Source organism: Peromyscus leucopus, chromosome 3 (assembly GCF_004664715.2).
Source record: "Peromyscus leucopus breed LL Stock chromosome 3, UCI_PerLeu_2.1, whole genome shotgun sequence".
In the NCBI taxonomy this organism is placed as follows: Eukaryota; Metazoa; Chordata; class Mammalia; order Rodentia; family Cricetidae; genus Peromyscus; species Peromyscus leucopus.
Genome location: NC_051065.1, coordinates 99,963,965 through 99,988,570, shown reverse-complemented (window position 1 = coordinate 99,988,570; position 24,606 = coordinate 99,963,965). Strand labels below are relative to the sequence as shown.

Below are 24,606 nucleotides of genomic sequence, written 5' to 3'. Positions count from 1 at the left end.
AACTGTGAGCAAAAATAAGCCTTCTTCCTTAAGTTGCTTTTGTCTTAGTATTTTTTCACAGCAACAGATAAAACTAGGACATCTGATCCTACTGAACTGCTATTGTTTCTCTATAAATCAAATATATCTGTATAGCTCTATCTGGATTTTCTATTTTCTTGCATCAATCTTTCTCCTCTGGCATTAACACACTCTTGACTATGACAGTTGTAGTCAGGGTTATTCTTGTGATGAAACACCATGACCAAGTCACCTTGGGGAGGAAATGATTTATTTGGCTTATACTTCCATATTACTATTCATTACTGAAGGAACTCAGGACAGGAACTCAAGCTAGTCAGGAAGCCAGATGCAGGAGCTGTTGCAGAGGCCATGGAGGGATGTTGCTTACTGGCTTGCACAGCCTGCTTTCTTATAGAACCTGGACCACCAGCCCAGGGATAGCACCACTCATAATGGACTGGGGCCTCCCACATCAATCACTAAATAAGAAAATATCCTACAGCCTTGCCACAGCCTGATTTTGTGGAGGCATTTTTCTCAATTGAAGTTCCCATCTCTCAAATGACTCTAGCCTGTGTCAAACTGACATAAAACTAACCAGCACAAACACCTCCATAGTATCAACCCCAGGTCTTCTACAAGGCAAGAACTTTACCAACTAAATCATCTCCCAAAAGTCTCATGTAGCCTAATGCTGGCCCTAACTCCTGAACCTCCTGTATCAGCTTCTGATCTGCTGGGATTACAGGTGTGTGCCACCATAGCTGGATGAAATTTACACCTCACAGATTGTACATATTCAGGCACACTTATACCTAAGTCTTATGCTGTTGTTAACAATCATAAAAATATTATATTTTTGTTAATCTTGTAATAATGCAACTTTATTAAATTAATTTATTATGAATCTTACTGCCTTGAAGTTTTATGGGTAGGGAATTATGTCACCCACCTGTACATAACTACTTAATTTATAATCTGCCTGATGCATGGGGGAGAAGTAGAGTAAGAAGTAAGTATATTTTCTTGCTTACAGCTTATAGTACTGTTGCCTAGCAGAGAGGAGTGCTTATTTTTCTCCATCTGAGATACCAGACTTTAACATTAAGTATGATGCTAGGTACTATGGCTTCAGTGCCTCTTAAAGACCCATAGTTAAAGACTTGTTTTGTAGGAGGGTGAAAGTGGTAAGAGGTGGAAACTTCTGGAGGTCTTTAGTCAGTGGCTTACCTTGAAAGGGTCTGTGGAAACCAGCCTTTCCTCTGGTCTGGTTTGCAACCTGACCATTTTGCTCCTACCTGTTCCTCACCACATTGCTGTCCTTTCCCAGATGAACAGAAAGCAAAGAAACTCCTGTTTTTGGTATACTGGGTTTAAACATGAACGGGTATTAAATTCTGTCAATTGCCTTTTCTGAGTGTAATTTTCTTCTTTAGTCTGTTGATAAGAGTGAATGACACTTGTTTCTTGAAATTGAACCAGTCTTACATAGATGAAATAGCTCATAAACTGGGAATTGTAAAACTTTTGAATACTTAAAAATTTTCCAGTGAAACCAAGGCTTAAAGGAACCATTCTCAAACACGACTTCTAAGCTACTGAATTTAAATCAAGTTGTTGGCAGTGTTTTGTTACTTTAGTAGCTACAGAGCTAGTGACTTGTCTGAGGTTCACCAATTTTTATCACATCTAAAGAGCAGTTTGTTTCATTAACTTTTCTACTGTTTTTCTATTTTCACTGGTTATTGTTTCTTTGCTTGCTTTGGGTTTAGTCTGTTCTACTTTTCTAGCCATCTCCCTTTGTACTGGAACCTTAACGTAGGAACTTACCTGTTGTAGTATAGAATATTTGTTTAACTATGTAAAGATGTGTTGCTTTTGTTTATGCTGCATTTTTTTTTAACTATGTAAAGACATGTTACTGTTTTACCTTGCCTGTCTAAGGCACCTGATTGGTCTAATAAAAAGCTGAATGGCCAATAGCTAGGCAGAGGAAAGATAGGCAGAGCTGGAAGGCAGAGGAAAGGGGGCCAGCCAGCTAGAAAGCCAGACACAGAGGAAGCAGGGAAGCAGGATGGATAGTATGTAGATGAGGTAAAGAAGTCTCAGGGCAGCACACAGATAGAAATGGGTTAATTAAAAGTAAAAAAAAAAAAAAAAAGCTAGCCAGAGACAAGCCTAAGCTAAGGCCAAGCATTCATAATTAACAGTCTCTGTGTCATGACATGACTTGGGGGCTGGCAGTCTAAGAAAGCCTACTACACTTACCTGGTTATTTTGAGATCTCTTTTCTCATTTAAGCATTTCACTATCTGCATGGAGTATTTATGTGTGTTGCTTAATCCTCAAATGTTTAGTGGTTTTCTGGCTTCTATTCTGTTACTGGTTTCTAGTTCAACTCTATTATGGCTAGAGAACATGGTTTATTTTGTTGTGTGTTCCACTTGAATGTACATTTTAAAACTGTTAGGTAGAATGTGCTATAAATAACAATTAGACAATGTTGATTGGTAGAGTCGCTTTCGGTATAAATCTTAGTTATATGCTACTTCACAAACAATGTAAAAAGCTTATAGCAGTACAACTTGACTTTACTTCCTAAGGAGCCTCTCTAACATTTATTTACTTCCCTCCGTGCTTAATTCTTCATGTCTAAGCCACTCAGGGAGCACTTAACACACAAGCTATGGTGTCATGTAGTATTTTATGCTTATGTTCTCATATAAGTTTCTCAGAAGGACAAAGCACATTTTATACACATATGCTCGATCAATACATACACTCGTATATAAACTTCTAAGTTCAACATGTACCTCAGAAACCTAAATACAGGTGTCATACACTGTTTTACTTATTAAGATTTATATGTCAGAGCCAAGTGGTAAGTCACAGTGTATGGAACTAATTTGAATCTGGGTTCAGACACAGCTTTAAAAATAATAATATATGTATTTGTAATTCAGGGAGGGTAGAGAAACACACAGATCCCTGAGGCTTATTGGCTACTCAGTCTAACTGAGGCAGTGAGCTTTAGGTTTAGTGAAATAACCATCTCAAAAATTAAGATGGAAGGGATAGAAAGACTACTTTTCCAGAGGATGCAGGTTCAACTCCCAGGACCCACATGGCAGCTCACAGCTGTCTGTAACTCCAGCTCCAAGGGCTCTAAATACTCTCTTCTGGCCTCTGAGGTCATCAAGGCAAACATGTGGTGCAGACATACATTTAGGCAAAATAACACAAAACTTCTTTTTTAAAAGGAAAAAAAAGGTAGAGAGCAATAAAGGAAAACACTGTTGTTGATTTCTCCACACATGCACATATAGGCAAACATACCCCCTACCCCTGATATACACAAAAGAAAAAGATCTGAACTGGACTTTTTGTTAAATAGGATTTTTTGTTTGTTTTATTTTTTAAGACAGGATTTCACTGTGTAACAGCCCTGGCTGTCCTGGAATTCATTCTGTAGACCAGGCTGACCTCGAACTCAGAGATCCACCTGCCTCTGCCTCCCAAGTGCTGGGAGTAAAAAGGTGTGTGCCACCATCACCTGGCTAGGAATATTTTTAATGACACTGGTTATAACCTAACATTTATGGGTAGAATGACGTAATTTGATTTAAGAAATATTTTATTACATAACATATATAGGTTAGTGCGTGTACACATGAAGGTGCACATGCACAACACGTTAGTGTGCATGTGGAGGTCAGAAGACAACCTGTGGCAGTCAATTTTCTTACCATGAGGGTCCCAGGGGCCAAATTCAGGTCTTCTGATTCAGTGGCAAGCAATTTACTTGTTGGGCCATCTCAATGGCCCAAGATTTACTTTTAGGCAATGTATAAATGACATTGGAAATGATACAAATTTGTGCATAGGAATAATTGGAGTTGAGTTGATAATTGGTTAATTAGCACATGGGCATATGAAACTATGTTAATTAGTAAATCAGCATAAATATCCTGTTATGTCTTTTTATTGTTTGATAGTTTCTGTAATCAAGTAATACCAAACTCTAGTCTTGAACTTGCAATGAGCTGAGACTGATCTTCATCTACTGATCTCCTGCCTATACTTCTTGAGTGCTAAGTTTAAGAGTATTAGCTAACACACTAGGTTTATGAGGTACTTGGGATTTGAACTCAGAGCTTTGTGTATGCTAGGCAAGCACTCTATCAACTCAGCTATATCCTCGGCCCCCATTACATTTTTAAAACATTGACTAACAAAGGTGCAGTTCAGGAAAGCCAAGTTTCTACAACATTCTATAACAGAGAAAGTAGTAAAATTCAAAGATTTTATAGGAAGATGACTGGCTCACTTGGTAAAGGTACCTGCTGTCAAAGCCTGAGGACATGAATTCCATTCCTAGGATCCACACACAAGCCATGGTAAACACACACACACACACACACACACACACACACACACACACACACACACACACACACTTTATAAATCTCCACCAGTAAGTAGAAACTGTTAGGAACATGCACATCAGGATTAAAAGAAGGACAGACAATAGTTCAAGATTTTCTGAAAACATCAAGGACAAACAGAAAATTATATGCATATAGATGTTTTTTTAAATCTTATAAAAAATCTTCTGCACCTGGAGTCCCATACGGGAAATTATTTGTGACACATAATAGTCATTATTGGTTATTAGAATTAAATAACCCCTCCTTACTACTTTCATGCTTCAGCAGTTCCTTTTACTTTCAATTTCAAATCCTGAAGTCTTAGGAAAGTAGTCTTTTCCCAGACAATTAATTAAAAGGAAGTAAGACTTTCCTACTAAGTCCTAAAAATAAAACCCAAAACTGACCCAGACAAGATGAAGTCTAAAGATTCCTTAGTTGCAAATGTTGGCCCTTTATTCTCCTGCAATTTAGTATCTCTTTTTGTTACCTCTTAACTCCAACAGCCTTGACATCCACAAGCCAACATTTCCCCATTCACCTCTCCAGTCTATTTCATATATTTTATAATGTTGCCTGGGCTGTGGTTAACTCTGAACTCAGTGTGCAATTGGATTAGAAGGCAGCGCGCAGGGGAGGGGTGCTGATATAATCTTCACCTTAAAAGCATTTAAAAATTATTATTTTATGGGTATGGGTATTGTCTGTATGAATGTCCGTGTACTACAAGCACGCCTGGTGCCAGGGAGACCAAAAGAGGGCAATGGATCTCCTGGAACTGGAGTTAGATGGTTGTAGACCACCATGTGGGTGCTAGGAATCGAACCTGGGCCTTCTGGAAGAGCAAAACGTGCTCTTAATCTCCGAGCCATCTCTCCAGCCCCAGATCTTCACTTTTTGTTGGCTGTGTAGCATAACCTTTTGTGCTGTGGTAGGAATGAAGTACCTAATGTGAGATTTTCTGAGTTGTTGCTTCCCTCCACTCATCATTTTCCTTATTATTAGTTATACAGAAAAGCTGAGGAATCAGACATGAAACTAACTTCAAGCCAGCAGACAAGTCTGAAGTATAGACTGATTAGGCAGGAAGGTGTCTTAGCATCTATCTAGAAAACATTTGATTATATTTTTAGTGCCTTTACAACTTCATACACATTATTCAGATGGCTTAAAACTTATCTCTGAAAATTCATAAAAAGTAAAAACTGCTTTGTATACCTAAACTAATACTTCCATGATTTGGCAGGTGCTGTTTACAAACAGAAAAAAAAAATCTTCCTAATATATTTAACAATTAAGCAATATTTTACTCAAACTTACCTTGGCTAAACATGGTATCATCTCATTATACAGAAAAACTGAACACAAGAATCTGACCTGTATATATGGATGGCTGAGACAAAGTATCACATCATGCTATTACTTCTAGTAACACATGAAGAACTGCCAAATATCCTAAATCACAGGGTTGTAGAGAAGAGGCAAGCAAGTTTTACAAATCAACACAAACACAACAGTGTTGAAATATACAGTAGGAACATTTATTTTAACACTTCTAAAAGGTATCTTTCCATGCCTGATGATTTGATATAAAAATCAAACCCATCATATTTTTTCCATCAGTTTCTCTACACCAAGGGCAATCAGAAATTTGTACAACATGAATGTTTCTGAAACAGAAATTACAAATTAAATGATAACAGAAATACACAAATCAACTGGACCCTAAATGAATTTCTAGTGAATTTTTTCCTCCTTTTCCCCATCACCTAGAGCTTCTTTCTTCAGTTTCATTCTGCTCCTTTTCCTTTCTTTGCTTGGCCATGAACTTCTGTTAAAAGCAATTTTCAACATGAAACATTTGTTAGATGTTGTTTGCTATGTGTGCAAACCTAAATGTATCTCATTATATTTATAATTTAAAGTAGACTTAATTAACATCGATTCACTAATCATCCTTCTGACATTCGATGATATGCCAGGCATTATGTTTGGGGCTTGGGGATTTAGTAGTGGAAAAGACAAATAAAGGCATTTTTTAAAGTGCTTACACTATAATAAAGGAACTGAAGAAAAGAAAACTGAAATCACTGTAGGTGACAGTAACTAAAATTATAACAAGAAGAAAGAAGTGTGTTCATGTGCCTGTTCTTGGGTTTGATCCTTAGCACCACAAAATTAAAACAGTAACAGAGAAACTATGAAAGGTTCATCTTTTTGTAGATTTAAGATGGAGTTTGCTTTCTTTTCAAGTTGATCTTGTATCCTACCACTTTACTGAAGGAGTTTATCAGCTGCAGGAGTTCCCTGGTACAATTTTTGGGGTCACTTATGTATACTATCATATCAATGCTTTCTTTTCTTTATTTTTGGTTTTGTGAGGAAGTTTCTCTCTATGCAGTCCTGGCTGTCCTGAATTCACTCCATAGACCAGGCTGTCTTCTAACTCACACAGATCTGCCTGCCTCTGCTTCCCAAGTGCTGAAACTGAAGGCGTGTGCTACCACAACTGGTTTTGAAGTTTGCTTTCTTAAGCAAAGGCCTTTCTTAGCAGCTAATATTTGAGCAGAGACCAGAAGATAGGAAAAACTGGCCACATAAAAGGTTTGGGAGGGACACAGGAATAGTAATTAAGGCAATGGCATAATGGCAGGTGAGTTCTCAAGTCCAAGGAAGAAAAGAGTAACAAGACAGATTTCAGAGATACAGAAAAGAAGCAGGTCATGCAGTCTCACAGAGTCACATCAGTGTGGCTATTATTCCAAGTACCATATGAAATAGCTGCAAATTTTAACTTTTTTCTTAAGACAAGGTCTCAATATATAACCTTGACTAGCTTGGAACTCTGTAACTTTGGTCATCCTCAAACTTAAGCGATCGCCTGCCTCTGCCTCCAGAATGATGGGATTAAAGGTGTATGCCACCATATCTGGCCGCAGTTGCAAGATTTTAAATGGGGAAAAAAAAGTAGGCTGTAACACGTTAAAAGCACACAGAGAAGGTAAAATGTGTGAGATTAGACCTAGAATTAAACAAAGCTGGGTGGAAACCCAAGGTTTGCCACTAACTAGCTTGGTTTTTAGAAGTTCAATACACAGAATATATGAAACAACCTTAGACATTCAGGTGTCAGAACTACTGATTCCCATGGCTAACAGTAACTCTCTAGAGCAGCACCTCTTTAAACATATACAACAAAAAAGGGGAAGGTCTGTGATTCAATCAGTTTAAGAAACTGACATTTTTCTTCTGACTAGAAATTCAGAAATTTTAATCTGCTAACATGTACAGGCATTTGCAATGAGACATCAGGATAAGCAGAGTCTTCTACTTGAAAGGAGGTCCACAAGATACTACTGCTTACAAAGTCTATTCTAGAGAATGCAATTGCTCCAGGACAATGAGTAGGGCTAGAGACCATAGCAACATACAGTGACACAGAAAAACAGGAGTTTTGGACTCAGGAGCAATGAACTGGGCTAAATACCCAAATTCTCACAAAGGAAAAGAAATACACACGTTGGGGAGACTCTTACTTTAAATCAAAAGATAGTGACAGCACAAGATTTTTATGCATTACCTCTGTATTTTGCTTATGGCGTGTGCTCTTGCAGTGATTTGCCATTGCTTTTTCATCTGAGTAGAAGAGGGAGCAAATTGGACAGAAAAATCCAGCCTTTGGAACGAGAAAGTCCAAATCTAGAAGACAGGAGGAAAAAGAAAGAGAATGATCCATCAACAATGTGTCAATTACTTTACCCAAATCTGGAGATTGAACCTAGGGCCTCAAACATGTTAGTCAGGTACTCTACCACTTGGCTATATCCCCCAGCAGTACAAAACATGTATCTGTATTTAGCAATATGTAATATATATTCCAAAGCCTCCAGAAGCCAGAATGCTACTGCACTGCAAGCTGAAGAATCTGAGAGAGGAGAAAACAAACATCTTAGAAATACCCTGTTGAAGCAGAAGATGAAAACAGCAGAATGATGGGCTGCTAAGCATCTAAAAGCCTCTCAACTCAACACAGTGGTCAGGAGCAAAGTCTGCTAGGGAAGCTTTTCAGCTTGTTTGGCCTAATTGAAATTCCTGCTTGGGGAAATACAACTCAGTTTTTAACCACAGCAGCAAACAAAAGTACAAGAAAGAAAAAGGCAGGCATATTCCAGCCTTCAAGAATGAAATAAAAATATCTATGCAAAGTTAAAAAAAAATACCTAGATAACCTGTATTCAGAAACACCAAGCAAGGTTAACTTGCTCACTTTTTATTTCATAGGAATAAGGAAGAAAAATGTCATTTTTACTTTACCTCCTGGCACATCAGGTGTCACTGATTTGCCTACAGAAGAGTCTTCAGTCTTCTTGCGTTTTTCATCAGGTTCTGATTCTTTTAATTCAGTTTCTTCAACTAAAGTCATTAAAAAGTTCAAGGAAAAACATGAAGTTATTTAAAATAGATTTATAGACTTTGTGAAGGTAATGTTGGATACTTTCTGATTTTCAAAACTAACTTAAAACTCATGGAACTACACCTTAGTTAATAATGATTCCTTGATCTTAGAAGTAAATGGGTAAATGTTTAGATGTAGTCAATGGATTTAGGAGAAATAGGGCTAAAGCCAATGTAAAATTTTATAGGTATATTGCTTCAGAAAGAACTAAGGGTGACAAAAGACTGTTACTATTTTTAGTTCATTTAGAAAACAGCAAGTTCCATGATAACATCTTTGTAACCTACAGATCATTGAACTTCAATTGTATTTGCCCCCTTCTTCTCACCCAATAGTTCTGCTTTCATGCTATATATATTTAAATCTAAATTCAGCATGAAGAAAACATGATCCTTTCCCAACTCCTCATTTTCTCTTGTTCCCTGTTTCCTCCCTTCCTTTAGCCCCTTACAATACTACTTTTAAGGAGCCAAGTTTTGTAGGTTACTGGCAAGAGTTAACTTCTATACTCTAGGTGTTGGTTTGAGGAAAGTATGAATTTAGTGGAAATGGGCACCAGCAAAGAGGAACTATGTCCCTAAAGCCTTCCCACCCAGAAACTTTTGTTTAGGATCCCAATTCTTAAAAGTCTATTGAGGGTGTATACATCCTTTTTCTTGACTTGATGGTCAAAACGGCCCATTCTCTCTGCCTCTGGTCTCTTCCTATTTTCTTTACTTTATATACTTTACTTTTTATAAACTTTTTAAATCTATCTCCTCCTACCACTCTAAAGGCACATGTGCCTTAATAATGAATTACATTACATTATATTATATGAAAACTATAAAATAATTAAGAATAGATTAAAAGAAATCATTTAAATTTATAACTGAATGGCAAATGACTTTCTGAAGTTATCTGGTCTTTTGAGAAAACATATTATCCACTAATGGAAATACAGTTATTAAATGAGCCATAGATAAATTATCCCTTCTATATTATTCAGTTGAGAAGAGGCCATTCTAAGCAAGCTGGTGTCAAAGTTGATTGACCTAACATGCCAAAAAAATTTTAACAAAAACAAAGGAACTTATGTTAGGAGCCACTGGTGTGATATAACTATAGCTTAAAGTAAAAATTTGCTATAGAAAAGAATAAGGGCTACCAATTTGGTCATGGAACAAAATAAACAGTAACAAATAATGTAGAAAACTCAAGATGAAATTAAGATGTCTGACAACAACCAGAAGGGAGTTCATCAGAACTTCAGACAGGTAATAAAAATGAAATTTCCATTTCAATGGAAACCAGATTTTAAAACATGTGGTTCTAGATCAATCATTGGTTCTCAACCTTCCGAATGCTGTGACCCTTTGATACAGTTCCTCATGTGGTGGACCCACATAAAATTATTTAGTTGCTACTTCATAACTGTAGTTTTGCTACAAACTGTTGAGAACTGCTCTTCTAGATGCTCTCTCTACTTTGTTGCTAGGGGTATTCCAAAGCTAACAACATTGAATTTCAACCCCTAGTGATAGAAATTGAGTTGTATTTTATGTGTAAGGAGTAAACAAGGTAAAACTCAAGTTGGCCATCATCATAGAAGATTCATTTTCTTTGGTAAATAGAAAAGAAAGCATAACTAGAAAAATAATAGGCTAAGTGATAGAAAAGAAAACACTATCACCATTGGTTACTAAACAAAATAAAAAGCTTCTAATAGACTGTAGACCAAACAAGGAAGATACAGGAATCAGATTCAAAGAACTTTCCCTTAGAACAGAGAGTAAAGAGTGCTATAAAGAAGATAGCCAAGGGGATCTTCATACTAGAAGATGATTTCTTTTACCTTTCCTAATCAATAAGCCCTTGAAATCAGGAAATATGTTAGTATTCTATGGCCAACAGGGAGGATATTGGATACAATGACAAGTTATCTCTTGTGTGACAATGTTCATGTTCCTTATTTGTATCAACTTAAATATTACTAATGCTGTTCAGACATTCTGTTTAATTTATTGATTGGATGCCTGGAAGCAAACATAAAAAATAGTTAATAAATTATTGTTCCCTGATGCTGCAACATAGTCAAAATAGCCTCTTATAATTTCCATAGATATTTTTTGTCCTGTGTCATTGTTCCAAAATCTCTCTAAATTATGAAGAAAAAAATCTACAAGGATCTTACATGCCTGCCTGCTGCCTTTCTAGTTTCTTGGTTGGTTATTTGTGAAACCTCCACATGATCTCATGTTATTTGGTTTTCTCCCCACCCAAACAGCCCCTTTACCTCCTTCGCTCATTTGGAAGGCTTCTTCGCCTTTTGCTGGTTCTGCCATTACAGCTTTTTGTGAGGGTGATGCTTTTCCAATTCTAACTCTCTTCATTGGTGTTTTAGCTTTAAAAAGAAAGCCTAATTTATTGCTCCATTAACTACTTAAATTGCTTTAAATTTAACATATTAAACTATCTAGTAATCCTAACATTAGTTCTAAAAACTGCTGAAATTTGGGGAGAATGCCTTTTTGTTCTATTTCTGAGACAGGGACTTGCTTATGTAGCTGAAGCTGAGTTCTGTATTACAGGCATGTGCCAGCATACCTGGTAAAGAAACCTATTCCTAAATAGAAATCTATTTTATGTGCACTGGTGTTTTGCCTGCATGTATATGTCTGTGTGAAGGTTTCAGGTCCCCTGGAACTGGAGTTATAGACAGCTGTGAGCTGCCATGTGGGTGCTAGGAATTGAACCTAGGTCCTCTGGAAGAGCAACCAGTGCTCCCAACTGTTGAACATCTCTTTAGCTGCTTAGAAATCTATTTTAAAAAGCAGTTTTCTGTTCTGAACAACCATTCCTTCCTGTTTTTTTCACAGGGTGGCTATAAACTTTTCCCTGAATTGTTGTCAACCCAGTGAGATGTTCCTAGTATTCCATTCTTAGTTTGGTTAAAATTTTCAAATTTCAATTTTTTTTTTTTTCTTTTTTTTTCTCAAGACAGGGGTTCTCTGTGTAAGAGCCCTGGCTGTCCTGAAATTAACTTTATAGACCAGGCTGGCCTCAAACTCACTGAGATTCGCCTGCCTCTGCTTCCCGAGTGCTGGGATTAAATGCGTGCAACACCACACCCAACTTTCTTTTTTAAAACCTTTACAAAGTAGACATTCACTAGTACATTGAATAATTTATAACATCTAAGGAAATAAAATAAACTACTGTTTGAATTCCTTCTCACCAAGGTGACTTTATTGTATAACATAGTATGTCAGCTGGGTTCACAGCTTAATGGAAATTACATTTGTCTCTCTCATGTCCTGCAAGCAAGTAAGCTGCTCTATTATACCATACCATCAAAATATTACACTATGCTAGATGTGGTGACTCTCACCTGTAATCCTGGCACTTGGGAGGCAAGAATATCCCAAGGTCAAGGCTGTATTTTGAGTTCTAGGCCAACACAGGGCTACAGAGTCAGACCTCACCTCAAAAGACCAACATCTGCCAGGTGTGGTTGTTCACACCGTTAATTCCAGAACCCAGGAAGCAGAGATAAGCTGATCCCTGTGAGCTCAAAGCTGCCTGGTCTACATATGGAATTCCAGGCCAGAAAGGGTCACACAGTGAGACCCTGACTTAAAAAAAGAAAAAAAAAAATTAAAGTTGAACAGTACCTCGACGATTTGTTCTCCTGCTTGTTTTGTTCTAAACCCAAGATTAAGCCAGAAGTAGGAGGCAGTGTGATGTGGACACTGTTCTGCTCTTTAAAGGCTTGTTTCCCCATACATACACACTGTTTTCACTGTAGCTCTGTATTGGCTGCTTCAGTTTGTTTCCTGGTTTTGTCATCCTTTCTTGAGGTATAACAACTTGGGACAACCTGTACTCTGAACTAAGAGAAATGTGTGCAACCTGTACTTGTTTCTGAGGAAAACTTGAGTGGTTTTAACTGATGGCTTATGGAAAATCAAGAAGATGATATTACTCCTACTGCATCACTGCGTTCAAACCAGTTTTAAATGTAATTTCATGAAACAGAAAAATGAACACTTTCAAGTATCTACCTGCCGCAGGTCTTTCAATCATGGTTTTCAGATCTTGTGTAACAGTCTCACTTCCTGGACCTACTTGGGAGAAAGATTCAAGTTTTGTCTTCTTTGGGTCCACAGCTCTCCTCTTTCTATTTCCTTTTTTATCTGTACGGTGGTCAATTTTGCCTTGTGCTAACTCAACTTTTGAATCGTCTCCATCCTCTTCATCTCCAACTTCATCCACAGTAACAAAATTAAGCTCTTCTTTAAGATTTTTAAAATCAGCCAGAGAATCTTCATCCTCTTCAGTTACTTCATCCAAAGTCACTAAATGAAAATCACTTCTGTCATCCTGTATTTCATCTACAGTAACTAAAGCAGAAGGGTCTTCAGGCATCTGGGAAGAAATGAACCCAATAGTATCCCTTACAGTAGTTCCTTCATCTCTTTTTGAATTCAAAGTAGCAAAAGTTATATCTGCTGACTCTTCTACTTCTCCAATTTCATCCACAGTTACCAAGCGTTCCTGTTGAAGATCTTGCTCTTCGGCCATGGACAGAACAGTAACATCTTTAGGTTCACTGTGGGAAATGCAATCATCTTGGTCAATTAGTTCATCTAAGGTAAGGAGGGAGTTAGAATTTTTTACCATTTCTTCCATATTGAGCTCTTCTTCATCAATGACTTCATCAACAGTAACTAGAGCTTGTGCAGCTGCATCTTCTTCTTCTCCAATTTCATCTAGTGTTACAAAGGACAATTCTCCCTCAACACTGTGAGGGACAGAAGTTTCTCCCTTTTTCTTTTTTAAGTTAAGTTCGGGGGAAGGAGGAATTTTGAGAGCTTCTTTTCTTTTTCCTTTCAATGGAGTCTGCTTGGCTTGAGAAGGATTTACTTCTTCTATGACTTCATCCACAGTAACAAATTCATCCAAATTAAATGTAAATAATGGTTCCTGTTGGAAAGTTAAGAATCAGTACTATGAACAATGACTGACCACTATGAACTATGACTGACTAGTTTTTACTACTAGTCACAGTAAACTAATATGCAGATCATTTATGAGAACTTTACTGTAAAACCATTTCCTAAGACTAAAATAAAATTAATGTTATATTTTAAAGGGTTCCAAAGTCATGAGGCTAGCAAGATAGCTCAGTCAGTAAAGGTGCCTGCCACCAAGCCCAACAATCTAAGTTTGATACCCAGAACTAATGGTATAAAGCAAATTGTCCTCTAATTTCCATGTATGTAAGAGCACATACATGTGAGAATATGCATACACTGCATACAAATTTTAAAAAATAATTTACACTTTAAAATTACATTTAAAGCACTTGTCAAAACAATTCAAAGAATCTACTATTCCATATGTTAAATATCTAGCAAGTGTTCACTTACTAGACTTCTAGAAGCACCTCAAACAAAAATAAAAGGTAAAATAGTTAACTATATCAATCAATTTATATTTAATATGTACTTTAATTTATACAGTGCTATGAAAGTTTAAAGTTTATATTGATAAAATTATCTGAAAAGATTACTAAGATTTCATAGCTAATGCAATTGTATTTGAAAACATTATTTTAAAACTGATACCATAGCAAGTAAAATTTCCAGTAGGCTTCTGATGTAGTAAGCTGCCAATGACCCACTGCTAGTACATATAACAATAAAACTATTTAGTCTACCTCAGTGACAACAGCAAAGAACTTAGTGGCAGGATACACACGAAGCATTTCACTCCTATGCCCTGTATCTTTCACTCTCTCAACTTCTAAGTGTATAAGATAGGTGGGTACTGCTTTGGAAGGATGGATATAGAGAATGTGGATGTTCTCATTTTACCTCTTTTGATTTGGAACTTCTACCAGTAGTACTTTTAGAATTCTTAATGTTCTGCAAAGCCAACGCCTAAAATATTAAGAAATACAGAAAAACAGAGTTTATACCCAGGTTATTAATGTTCTTTAAAAAAAGAGAAAACACAATCAGCAAATATCCAAATATGGTCAGTTATGCAAATGCTTAACAAGTATACAAAATTAAGTCAACAATCATTTAATGGTATATGCACAGTCTCTAAAAGTTATAGTTAAATTCAGTTTCCAAGGTCTTTCTTCCTCTTTGCCCACAATGTCTAAGTTAGGCAATCAGTGAACTGATAAAGGAAGTTTCAATTTCAGAGGAATGAGAATGCCAAATCATCATCCTAGGAGCCACTACAGACTCTTCTTTAAATCACAGTTATACTTCTGACCAAATTTTAATTCAGCTACATTGTGAACAAGTAATACTTTCCAAGTATGTGAGTAAATGGGAACTTTGAGCTCAGTACTCCAAACGTCTACTGGCTTAAATCAATGAAATTGTTTCAGAAAGGGAAAACAGGAGCATGGGGCTGGAGTGAAGAGACGAAAGTATGAGCCAAAACTATACTTCCTACTTCACAGCTATAGCAGCAGAGCTACGCACTTCAAAGATACACCGAGTCATTCTTCTACTCTCCTCACCTTATTGTTGCTGTCATCCCGTTTCATGATGGGAGGTTTAGTCTCTGTTTCCTGAGACTGTTTTGTTATATCCTTGTAATCCAGTTTAGAATCCTTGAACTGAAGGGCTGAGGTCCTTCCACTGCATCCTCTGTTAACACCACTCTGAGTGGATTTGGATTTACTGCTGCTTTCTGCCAAGTCTGATCTGGTATTTTTAAGCAGACCAAATTCCTTGGCTGAAACTTTCTTTTCAGCATTTATTTGATCTCTAAGCACAGGTTTTGGAAAATGTTTCTGACTTTCAGTTTTTGAAGTTGTACTTTTTGCTTTAGGGGAAGACACCACAGCAGCCTTGATGCTTGTTTTACTACTACATACATTCGATACAGTCAGCACACTAGTTTTACCAGTTTCATCAGGCTTACTGCTCTGACCCACTCCTGTATCTGGGTCTGCCTTTATTACAGCATTTTCTATTGGCTTTTCTCTTATTGCTGCTATAATCTTCTCCAATTTTTCTACAAACGTGTCAGCTTCATTCTTCTCAACCTTCTCTGTATTTACTTGTAAATCCATTCTGGTTTCCTCAGTATTAAATTCATTTTCCTCCTTGTCATCCACGCTACCTTTTTCAGAAGTATCCTTTTTGCTCACAACATTCTCATCATCAATGTAACTTCCTGGCACTTGGGTCACAACACAAGCAGATGGCAGTACTTCTGAAACAGTTTCATGTTTGTCCACTTCAGCTATGGTTTCTACCATGGGCTGTGCAATTCCAGAAAATAAGTCTGCTTCGGATGGAGAATCTTCTAGAATTCCCTTGATGTTCCTTTCTTCTATGAAGACACTGTCAGATACTGATAATTCTGTTTCAGGGTTTGTAACTTCTGTCTCTTCCTTCACAAAGTCACTGGTGTACATCTGCTGATTTAAAGCAGATTCCTCTATATTTTCGCTGAATAACTCAATATTGGCTGGAGTGGATGCTACAAGAGGAATTTCTATGCTGACCTCTGCTCCTTGAGCTTCCAGTTCTAGTGTTTCAATTGCAAAGTCAGACTCATATAAAGCTTGTTTGGGTTCTTCCTTACCAAGTGTTTCCTGCTGCACTGAAGTTTCTGTTTCAATATTGCAAGTAGTTTCTTCTTCAACCTCACTAGGTTTAACAGAGGGACTATCGGCTGCTGTTTGTACCTCACTTTCATCAACAGGACTGTTTTTCAAGTCAGGGCTAAAAGTACTTAAAAACAAACAAAAAGAACACAAAAACAAACAAAAATCAAACTATGATGAGAATTCAATCATTGTAAATAATCCTGTTGATGCCAACTGTAAAGGTTTCCTGATGTACAAATACTAAGCACTGGGAAATCCAGCCAATCAGCATTAAAGTGGCCAAGATGTTATGACAGAAATCAGAAGGTGAAAGATCCAAGAGATCCTCCATCTTTTTAATTCAAAGGAAATAACAGCAAAACTAGGATTGTTGGTATCTTCTTTTTACTTGTGTAAATTAACTATTTTTTTTCACTCCAGTTTCAAGTTTGGATTTGAAGAGGCCAAACAAAAATCTGAGATATCTCAAATTATTACTAGGCCCTCTACTCATGACATAGGTAACTAAACAAAATGTGCGGTTCTACAATAAAGCTAGTGATCCATACATGGAAATTTAATATGTGTAAGTGGACTTTCATAAAAAGAAAATTGGAGGATAATGCCACTTAACCATTTTACCTCCTTTTTGGATGCAAAAGACCTATTTTTAAGTTTCTAAAAAATGTACTTATGGATGATAATACATAAAAGAAACTTTTCTCTAGAACGACCTATGTAGCTTTTGGAGACTTAAAACTGTAAGTAAAACTTTTAGAACCACCTTAACACGAACATAAAATCTTAGTACACACAAACCACTCACTCAATTATCATATAATATTTCAATTATTCAGAAGAAATGGAGAAAATGCATAGGTATGTAATTATTTTATGTTGTCATGGTCTTCCCAAACCCACAATAAGCAAACAGAAGTGTATGATTTTCCAATTCTACAACTGTCACGGAAGCAGAACCAAAATAAACTATTTTGAATTAACATTCCACATTAGAAGTTGTCTTGGAAGAAGAGTTGTTCTGAAGACCATGTCTAACACACTCTAAAAATACATTCCCACACTTTTGTTAGAAGCAGTGGGTTAGAGAAAGAAACTAGAAAGTGATCCCAACACATTAACACCTCAGTAGAGTCTTAATTCATTTTCTTGTTTCCAAGGAAGGAGAGGATAAGCTGTCATCTTGACATGCTTCTCAGAGGATGGCCACACATGCTCTAGCTCACAATATTTGATGGTATCTATCTCTGTCCTGTTCAGAGATTTGGAGAAGGTGCTAACTGCCACCCATGGGGGTCTAGTCATTTCATTAAATAAACTGGTTCTCCCAGAAGAATAACTGTAATAGTTGAGAAGTTTATTAACAGTGAGCAATCATAGATCCTAATAACAATACACTCTAATTTCTGTGTAAGCCACTCAGTATATTAAGTTTCTATTTGAAATTATTAACATCTTTAACATTGAAGATACCAAGGGCTCATATTAGGTGTTCCAAACTCATGGAACTAAAGTAAAATCTGTGGCTAAGCACAAATATGACAAAGAAACAACCGTGACATTCAGTTACATGGATATTTCTCAAAATACAAACTTTTGAAATTACAAGATTCATATCAATAATAAATTCAAACTCCTGCTTTGTTACTGGGCTATTTGCTAATCCTAAAGATTTAAACTGAACTATATAGAAACATTTATGAGGCTGAACGAACATGAAGATTTTTTAAATCTTGGCTGAAAGATGTAACAAGACTTTCTCATTTATCACATTTAAAGTTTATGAACAGTTATTCTCATTTACACAAAGAGTAACTACTGCAGTTCTGCATTTAAACAGATCACAGGCCTGTTTGTAAAGATGGCTTAATTCCATATTTTGCTTCTGTGCCAGTCATTTTAAAATTTATTATTAACTTATGTATGTGTATGTGAGCCTGCTTGAGTTTATGTGCATTGTGTGAGTGCAGAGCTCTCAGAGGCCAGAGCATGGCCCTAGGCCCCTGAAGCTGGAACTGTAGGCATTTGTGAGCCTCCATGTGAGTGCATGGAATCAAACTTGGGTTCTTCTCTGCAAGAACAGAAAGTACTCTTAATTGCTGAGCCATCTATCCTGTCTCACTGTGTACCAGTCTTTAAAAATTATAGTGTTTTCTTCATAGAAATTGTTTTAACAAAAATGAGTATCTGTTTATTGGCTAGAATAAAGGAAAGTTTCAATGTTGATTGATTTAGTTTGGAATGCCAGTGAGATGTCAAATAATATTAATACCAGAATTAAAATGGCAGTTTTTAGTTGCTTGTTTTTAAGAGATCAAAGGAAAACAGTTGCAAAAACAATTCCAGAAAGGCATTTAGTACACAGGTGTCTAATATCCAACCCCATCAATTCAGAATTTCACAAAAGGCATACAATAAAGGTTAGGTATAGGCATAAAGGATGACACCATAACACACACTAAGGATGAGATTTAACTATTGTTAAAATTGTTAAAACCAGAAATTAATGTTTACTTGAGTTCTATCATGTATTTACCAATATTAATGAACAAGGGAAATTCCATCTAGTATCCTTATTTAAAGTCTTAATCAAATGACACATAAATAGGATATGTATGATGAGAATGAAGGGTAATGTAAGTTATTATTAAACTATGAATGTGAAATTTCCTCTGAAAAATCTATGATTAGAATCTACATTAATTAGAAACAAAAGAATAACACTTCAAGATGAACGGGCAAACACTTTTAAAAAGCAACAATCTGTGGACGCTAGGTGGTGGTGGCTCATGCTTTTAATCCCAGCACTCGGGAGGCAGAGCCAGGTGGATCTCTGCGAGTTCGAGGCCAGCCTGGTCTACATAGAGATCCAGGACAGGCACCAAAACTATACAGAGAAATGCTGTCTCGAAAAACAACAACAACAAAAAAAAGCAACATTTTTTTTGTTTTGTTTTTAAAGCAAAATATCACCAGCATTTACTTGGTTTAAGTTTACTCCAAAAATAATGTTAACTATTCTGGCTATGTCCCACATTATTTTATCATTATTATTTTCTCTCTGTAATACAAGTCAGAAAAAATGACAACAAAATTGGGAAAAGTTTTAAAAAAATCAATTTAGCAAGACTAGAAAGTATTCATTAACATGTCAATATTCTGAGTTTTCAAAAGAAGAAAAACCAACAAAAATAGATTAACAACCTATTGTTTCTGATTAAAAAAACAAACTTTTGTGCATGTTTTTTTTTTAAAAAAAATATTACAAAACAGAATATTCAAAAACAAATTTTGGGGGAAATTATTTCTTGCCATCAACAGAGAAAACTGTAGGTTTGTACATATGACCTACATTGTGGCACTGTTATTTATTAAGCTCTCTGTGGATTGCATGTAAATTATTATTAGTTTAAAGATAAACAATTTTAAAACTATGTGCTGATACACAGCAACCCAGAAATATTGCTTATGAGTTACTAATGTATTTCAATATGCTCACAATCATTTTAACAATCTAGAATAGTCTGATTTTACAAAAATCTAGTTAATAAGAAAATCTGTAAGACATCATTTGCAAAACCTCAAATAAATACTTTTGTATTTAAACATTTTCAAATTGCTATTGGAAACTTACATGATCTTAAAACATAGATTAACAAATAGCAGTAATCAACAGTAAACACCATGACTAAAACAAATTGGTGAGTCAGTAGTTTGAAGAAGACTCTGAAAATTAAGTTTTGATTAGTGGATACAAAATAGTACTTTGTTTTGACAAATATTCCCATTCCATATTTTAAATGTTCTAAAACTCTACCAACTTTTTAAAAAAAAATACACTGAAAATTGTACTTTTAAGTTAATGAAAATTTAAGATTAAATATACTGTATTTATCTTTTTTGGTACACAACAATCTAAGTGAAGAGCATGTGCTCCAGTGTGGGGTTCCCCTGACCCCACCAAAGAATTAGGCCCATTGCCCGCAGCAGACCTTGACTGAGGATGGGTAGTGCTCCACTGGCCTGTCACCCAGCCTCTCGGTACCCGGAGACAATCAGACAAATAGATGCAGTGGGGAGTCATGTCAAGCAGGAACTCATTTATTAAGCATCACCACACCCTTTATAAAGTACCAAACCATAAGTCAGCTTTCCTTCTACCAATCACAACAAAGGTCATGTATCCACGAGCCTCTCAGGTATAGCTCAGTAGGATGATCACGAGGAGGCCATGCACCAACATCTTCTCTCTTGATTCCAAGAGCCAATCATAATTTTTGGTAAACAAGTTAGGTTCCCACCCAGCTCACTTCCTCTCAGCGCCATCTTTGGCTTTTGCAGCGACATGTGCTCGGCATACCCACAACTCTCACTTTTCTGTTTTTGAGCAAGCCCACCTTGGGTTAGGTATGGACAGGGCACCTTCTACGAAGATTTGCACAGTGCTCTGGTACCTCAGATTAGGTTCACCCCCTATGTCAGGGAAGTGTCATTAGTTATCGAGCCTGTCATAGTAATGGCAAAGTCATGAGCTGTGTTTTTTTTTTTTGGACCCTGAAGAATTTGATTAGTTTTCTCCATAACCAAGGCCCAAAAGTACAGGCCAGAAATAAAAGAGCCACCGGCCCGTAGAGTATGGAAATGTGGAAATGAGTGTGGTCAGCCAAGGAGCCATTTAAACCATTGTTGATACCAAGGCATATTTTAATTTTTTTCTTGTGTATCTCATCTAGATTATGTAAAATAACTCCAGAATGGTCTACATAAAAGCAGCATTCTGCCAGTGCTGTGCATGGACCTTCTTGCTTTAAGAAAAGGTCTAAGCCTCTCCTGTTTTGAAAAGTCATTTGAGCAGGAGTATCAAGAGACTTTTCTAAGTATCTTTCCTCATGGATTGGGGTCCAGTCACCCACAGCTCAGGATCCCCTGGCCAGATCGCAGAGGTCTGGCCACCAGGAGCCAGAACTGCCTCCTTCTCAGATGCATTCTTGCCAGTACCAGCACTGATCACCTCCCATAAGTTGAGGGTAATGCTGGTTCCTCTGGAGGGTAGCAGAGTCACCCACAGGAGGGCCTCCATCTGAAACAGTCAAGGAACATAAGCGCTCCTCAAGGGACCAAGTCCCTTGGATCTGTTTATTGTTACTATTTCTTTTGTTTTTTTTTTTTCCCCTCGAAAACAAGCTGCGACCATCAAAGGACCTTCCTTTCCTTATTGGTCAAATGGGTCCTGGGTGTCTTTGGCATCCTCCTGTAAGGATAGGGAGGGAAGGAATTTGAGGTTTCTGGCCGGTAGCCAGATTGGGGCATTCTCCCCAATGGGGAAGACACATCCATATCCTTTTTCCATTGTAGGTAGGGGATCTGGTCCCCTCCATTTGAATGTCAGTGGGTCTTTCCATCTGACTTGTATCTGTGGTTTGGGGTTTCATTGACCCCAATGCTTTTGAAATCTGGATTCCAACATCCTTTTGGGCAAATTTAAAATATTATGGGTCAGGAGGGCTAGCTGCAGGCATATATGGGGGCTAATTCCCTCTTTTTGTTTTTGTAGCTGTTCTTTGAGGCACTGATGACTTCTTTCAACAATTGCTTGCCCTTGAGGACTATAAGGGATCCCCGTGACATGGGAGATATTCCATTGTGTAAAAAAGTCCTGCAAAACTTTTCCAACAAAACAGGGGCTATTATCTATTTTTACTTGATTAGGAAGGCCTAGCCTAATGTGGCAAAACATTGTAAGAAGTGGGAATGTGCATGTTTGGGCCTCTCTCCTGTATGAGCCGTGGCCCAGCAGGCACCAGAATATGTATCTATTGATACAAATATGTGCTTTAGCTTTCCAAAGGGTACGTAATGAGTCACATCCGTTTGCCATATCATATTTGCCCTTAGGCCTCTAGGGTTTACCCCTGGGCCTTTGCAGTGTGGGTACTCGTAGGTAAGGTTGGCAGAACTTAATGTATGAACTACTTTTTTGAGATCTTTAATGGGGATCTGAGGATATCAGTGTTGTAGCCCCCTCCAGTTGATATGGGTTAGGTCATGTAGTTGAGTTGCCTCCTGAAGCATCATGGTGTGGAAGCCAGAGGCCAGCTTATCAGCCTGTGCATTGCCTTGGGATAGGAATCCCGAAGTGAAGAGTGTCCCCTCATATGCTATAACAGATGGGATGGATCAGAGCCTTAACAGCCCTTGTAGAGCAACCATAAGCGCGGGAAATGGGGTGGGCATCCAAACAGATGTGTGCCCCAGGTGAGTGAGGCATCAGATTGGCCATATATAGGCTGTCTGTGTACAAGTTGAGAGGTCCTGGTATGTCTTGCATGACCAGGACGACGGCCAGCATTTCCTTGTATTGGGCGGACCCCTGCTGCACAGGGGTGTCTGACCCACCTTTAAACACTGCATTAGCCGAGCCTGCGTGGCTATCATCAGTGAAAACATGCAGGGCATTCAGAATAGGTTCAGAAGGAAACATATTAGGAAGCTTTAGGGAAAGCCTCCAAAGCATGGTGGTCCAAGGAGAAAGCACATAATGGCAATAATTTGCCCCATAAATCCCTCCAGGGTTAGGGAAAGACAAGTGTTGGCACATATGAGTCAATCTATGTCTGCCACTCTAAAGGGGAAGATGACTCATAGTGTCACAGAGCTTGTGTTCTCCCTCTTATTATAGCGTCTGCCATCTGATCAGCTTGAGGGGTGTTTCCAACTGAGGAATAGACCCATTCTATGGGTTCACCCTCCTGGGTTAGGACTGCGGAAAACAAGGAAGCTCTGGTAAAAAGCCAAAGGGCCAAGGGTTTTTCTGTTGAGAAGCATTTTAGGGAGACATTATCAAGGGCCCTCTGAACATGGGAGAAGGCGGTCCACTGTTCAGGTGTGAGGGTAACCTTATCTGAGGGTCCCATGCCCTTCAGTAGGTCATAAAGGGGGAGAAGGGCATCCTTGGAAATGGACATCCAGAGTAGCAGCCAATTTATCTCCACCATAATACTCTGGAGCTGAGTTAAGAGTCACCTGAGAGGGAATATCCAATCTAGGTTTAAGGGGGCAGGCCCTTGTTAAGGTAAGCTCGGCTCCAAGAAGTCTAAAGAGTGCCATCTGTTGAATCTTATTAGGTACCACCCTAAGTCCATTCTTACATAGGAGGTGAAGGACCCATCTTAGGAGAATCTGTTTTTGCCTGGGGTCTCGATGATCCACAATAAGAATCTATGTAGATGTACATCAGGGATCCTGGTCCCTCCCAAACAGGCCTCAGCAAAGAGGTCAAATAATTTTGGCAGAAGGCAGGGCTATTGGCCATGCCCTGGGGTAACACCACTCATTCATACCTCATATCTGGGCATGAAAATTTTAAGGAAGGGTCGGAAAATGCAAATTTAGAGCAATCTTTCAGATGAAGGGGAACAGAAAAGAAACAATCCTTAACATCCAGAACAGTGATGGTGTACTCTGTTGGGACTGCGGGAATCCAAGGAAGGCCTCTCAAAGGGGGTTCCTACTATCTCCATTTTTTCATTAACTTTTCTAAGATCCTGCAGCATACGCCAGGTCGCTTTAGCCTTTTTTATTACAAATACTGGTGTATTCCATGGACTCATCGAGGGGCATATATGCCCCAGGTTTAGTTGTTCTTTAACTAAGGAGCAGAGTGCCTGTAATTTGGGTTTGATGAGCAGTCACTGCTCCACCCACACAGGGCCCCCGGGCTTCCATCTAATCTCAGGGACCAGGGAGGCAGTGACCCTTAGAATTGGGGGTTCCACCTGTCAGCTTGGTTGCAGTCCTCCCACAGCCTAGTGAAGACCTCTATTCCCTTATATCCCTGTACCCTTGCCTCCTCTTCCATAATATTAAAAGGTCTGATAGTCCGTAAGTCCTCCATTTGGGACAACAGGTCCTGGCCCAACAAATTAGCTGAGAGAGTCTCCCCAACTAGGGGGCAGATCTTCCCCTAGTCCCCATCAGGCTAACCCACCTCATCAAAGAGACTGTTTCTTGTGACTGGGTCTCCCCCCCCCCCCCCAATATTCGAGGTCCCGATGTCAACTCCCACTCGGAGGGAACCTCCTCCATTCTAATAACCATCC

General features: G+C 38.0%; 1 protein-coding gene across 1 annotated transcript in view; it reads right to left on the bottom strand.

Annotated features, from left to right (window-relative positions):
• Nucleotides 1–5,949: 5,949 nt before the first annotated feature.
• Nucleotides 5,950–24,606, bottom strand: part of Znf638 (zinc finger protein 638) — a 116,757-nt gene continuing 98,100 nt past the window's right edge. Inside the window, exons 18-24 of the mRNA XM_028860329.2 lie at nt 15,410–16,634; nt 14,745–14,810; nt 12,930–13,851; nt 11,162–11,269; nt 8,745–8,843; nt 8,011–8,129; nt 5,950–6,261 (exon numbers count right to left, since the gene is read on the bottom strand). Coding sequence (XP_028716162.1) covers nt 6,196–6,261; nt 8,011–8,129; nt 8,745–8,843; nt 11,162–11,269; nt 12,930–13,851; nt 14,745–14,810; nt 15,410–16,634 — 2,605 coding nt within the window. The 3' untranslated portion in view covers nt 5,950–6,195. The remainder of the gene's footprint in view (nt 6,262–8,010; nt 8,130–8,744; nt 8,844–11,161; nt 11,270–12,929; nt 13,852–14,744; nt 14,811–15,409; nt 16,635–24,606) is intronic.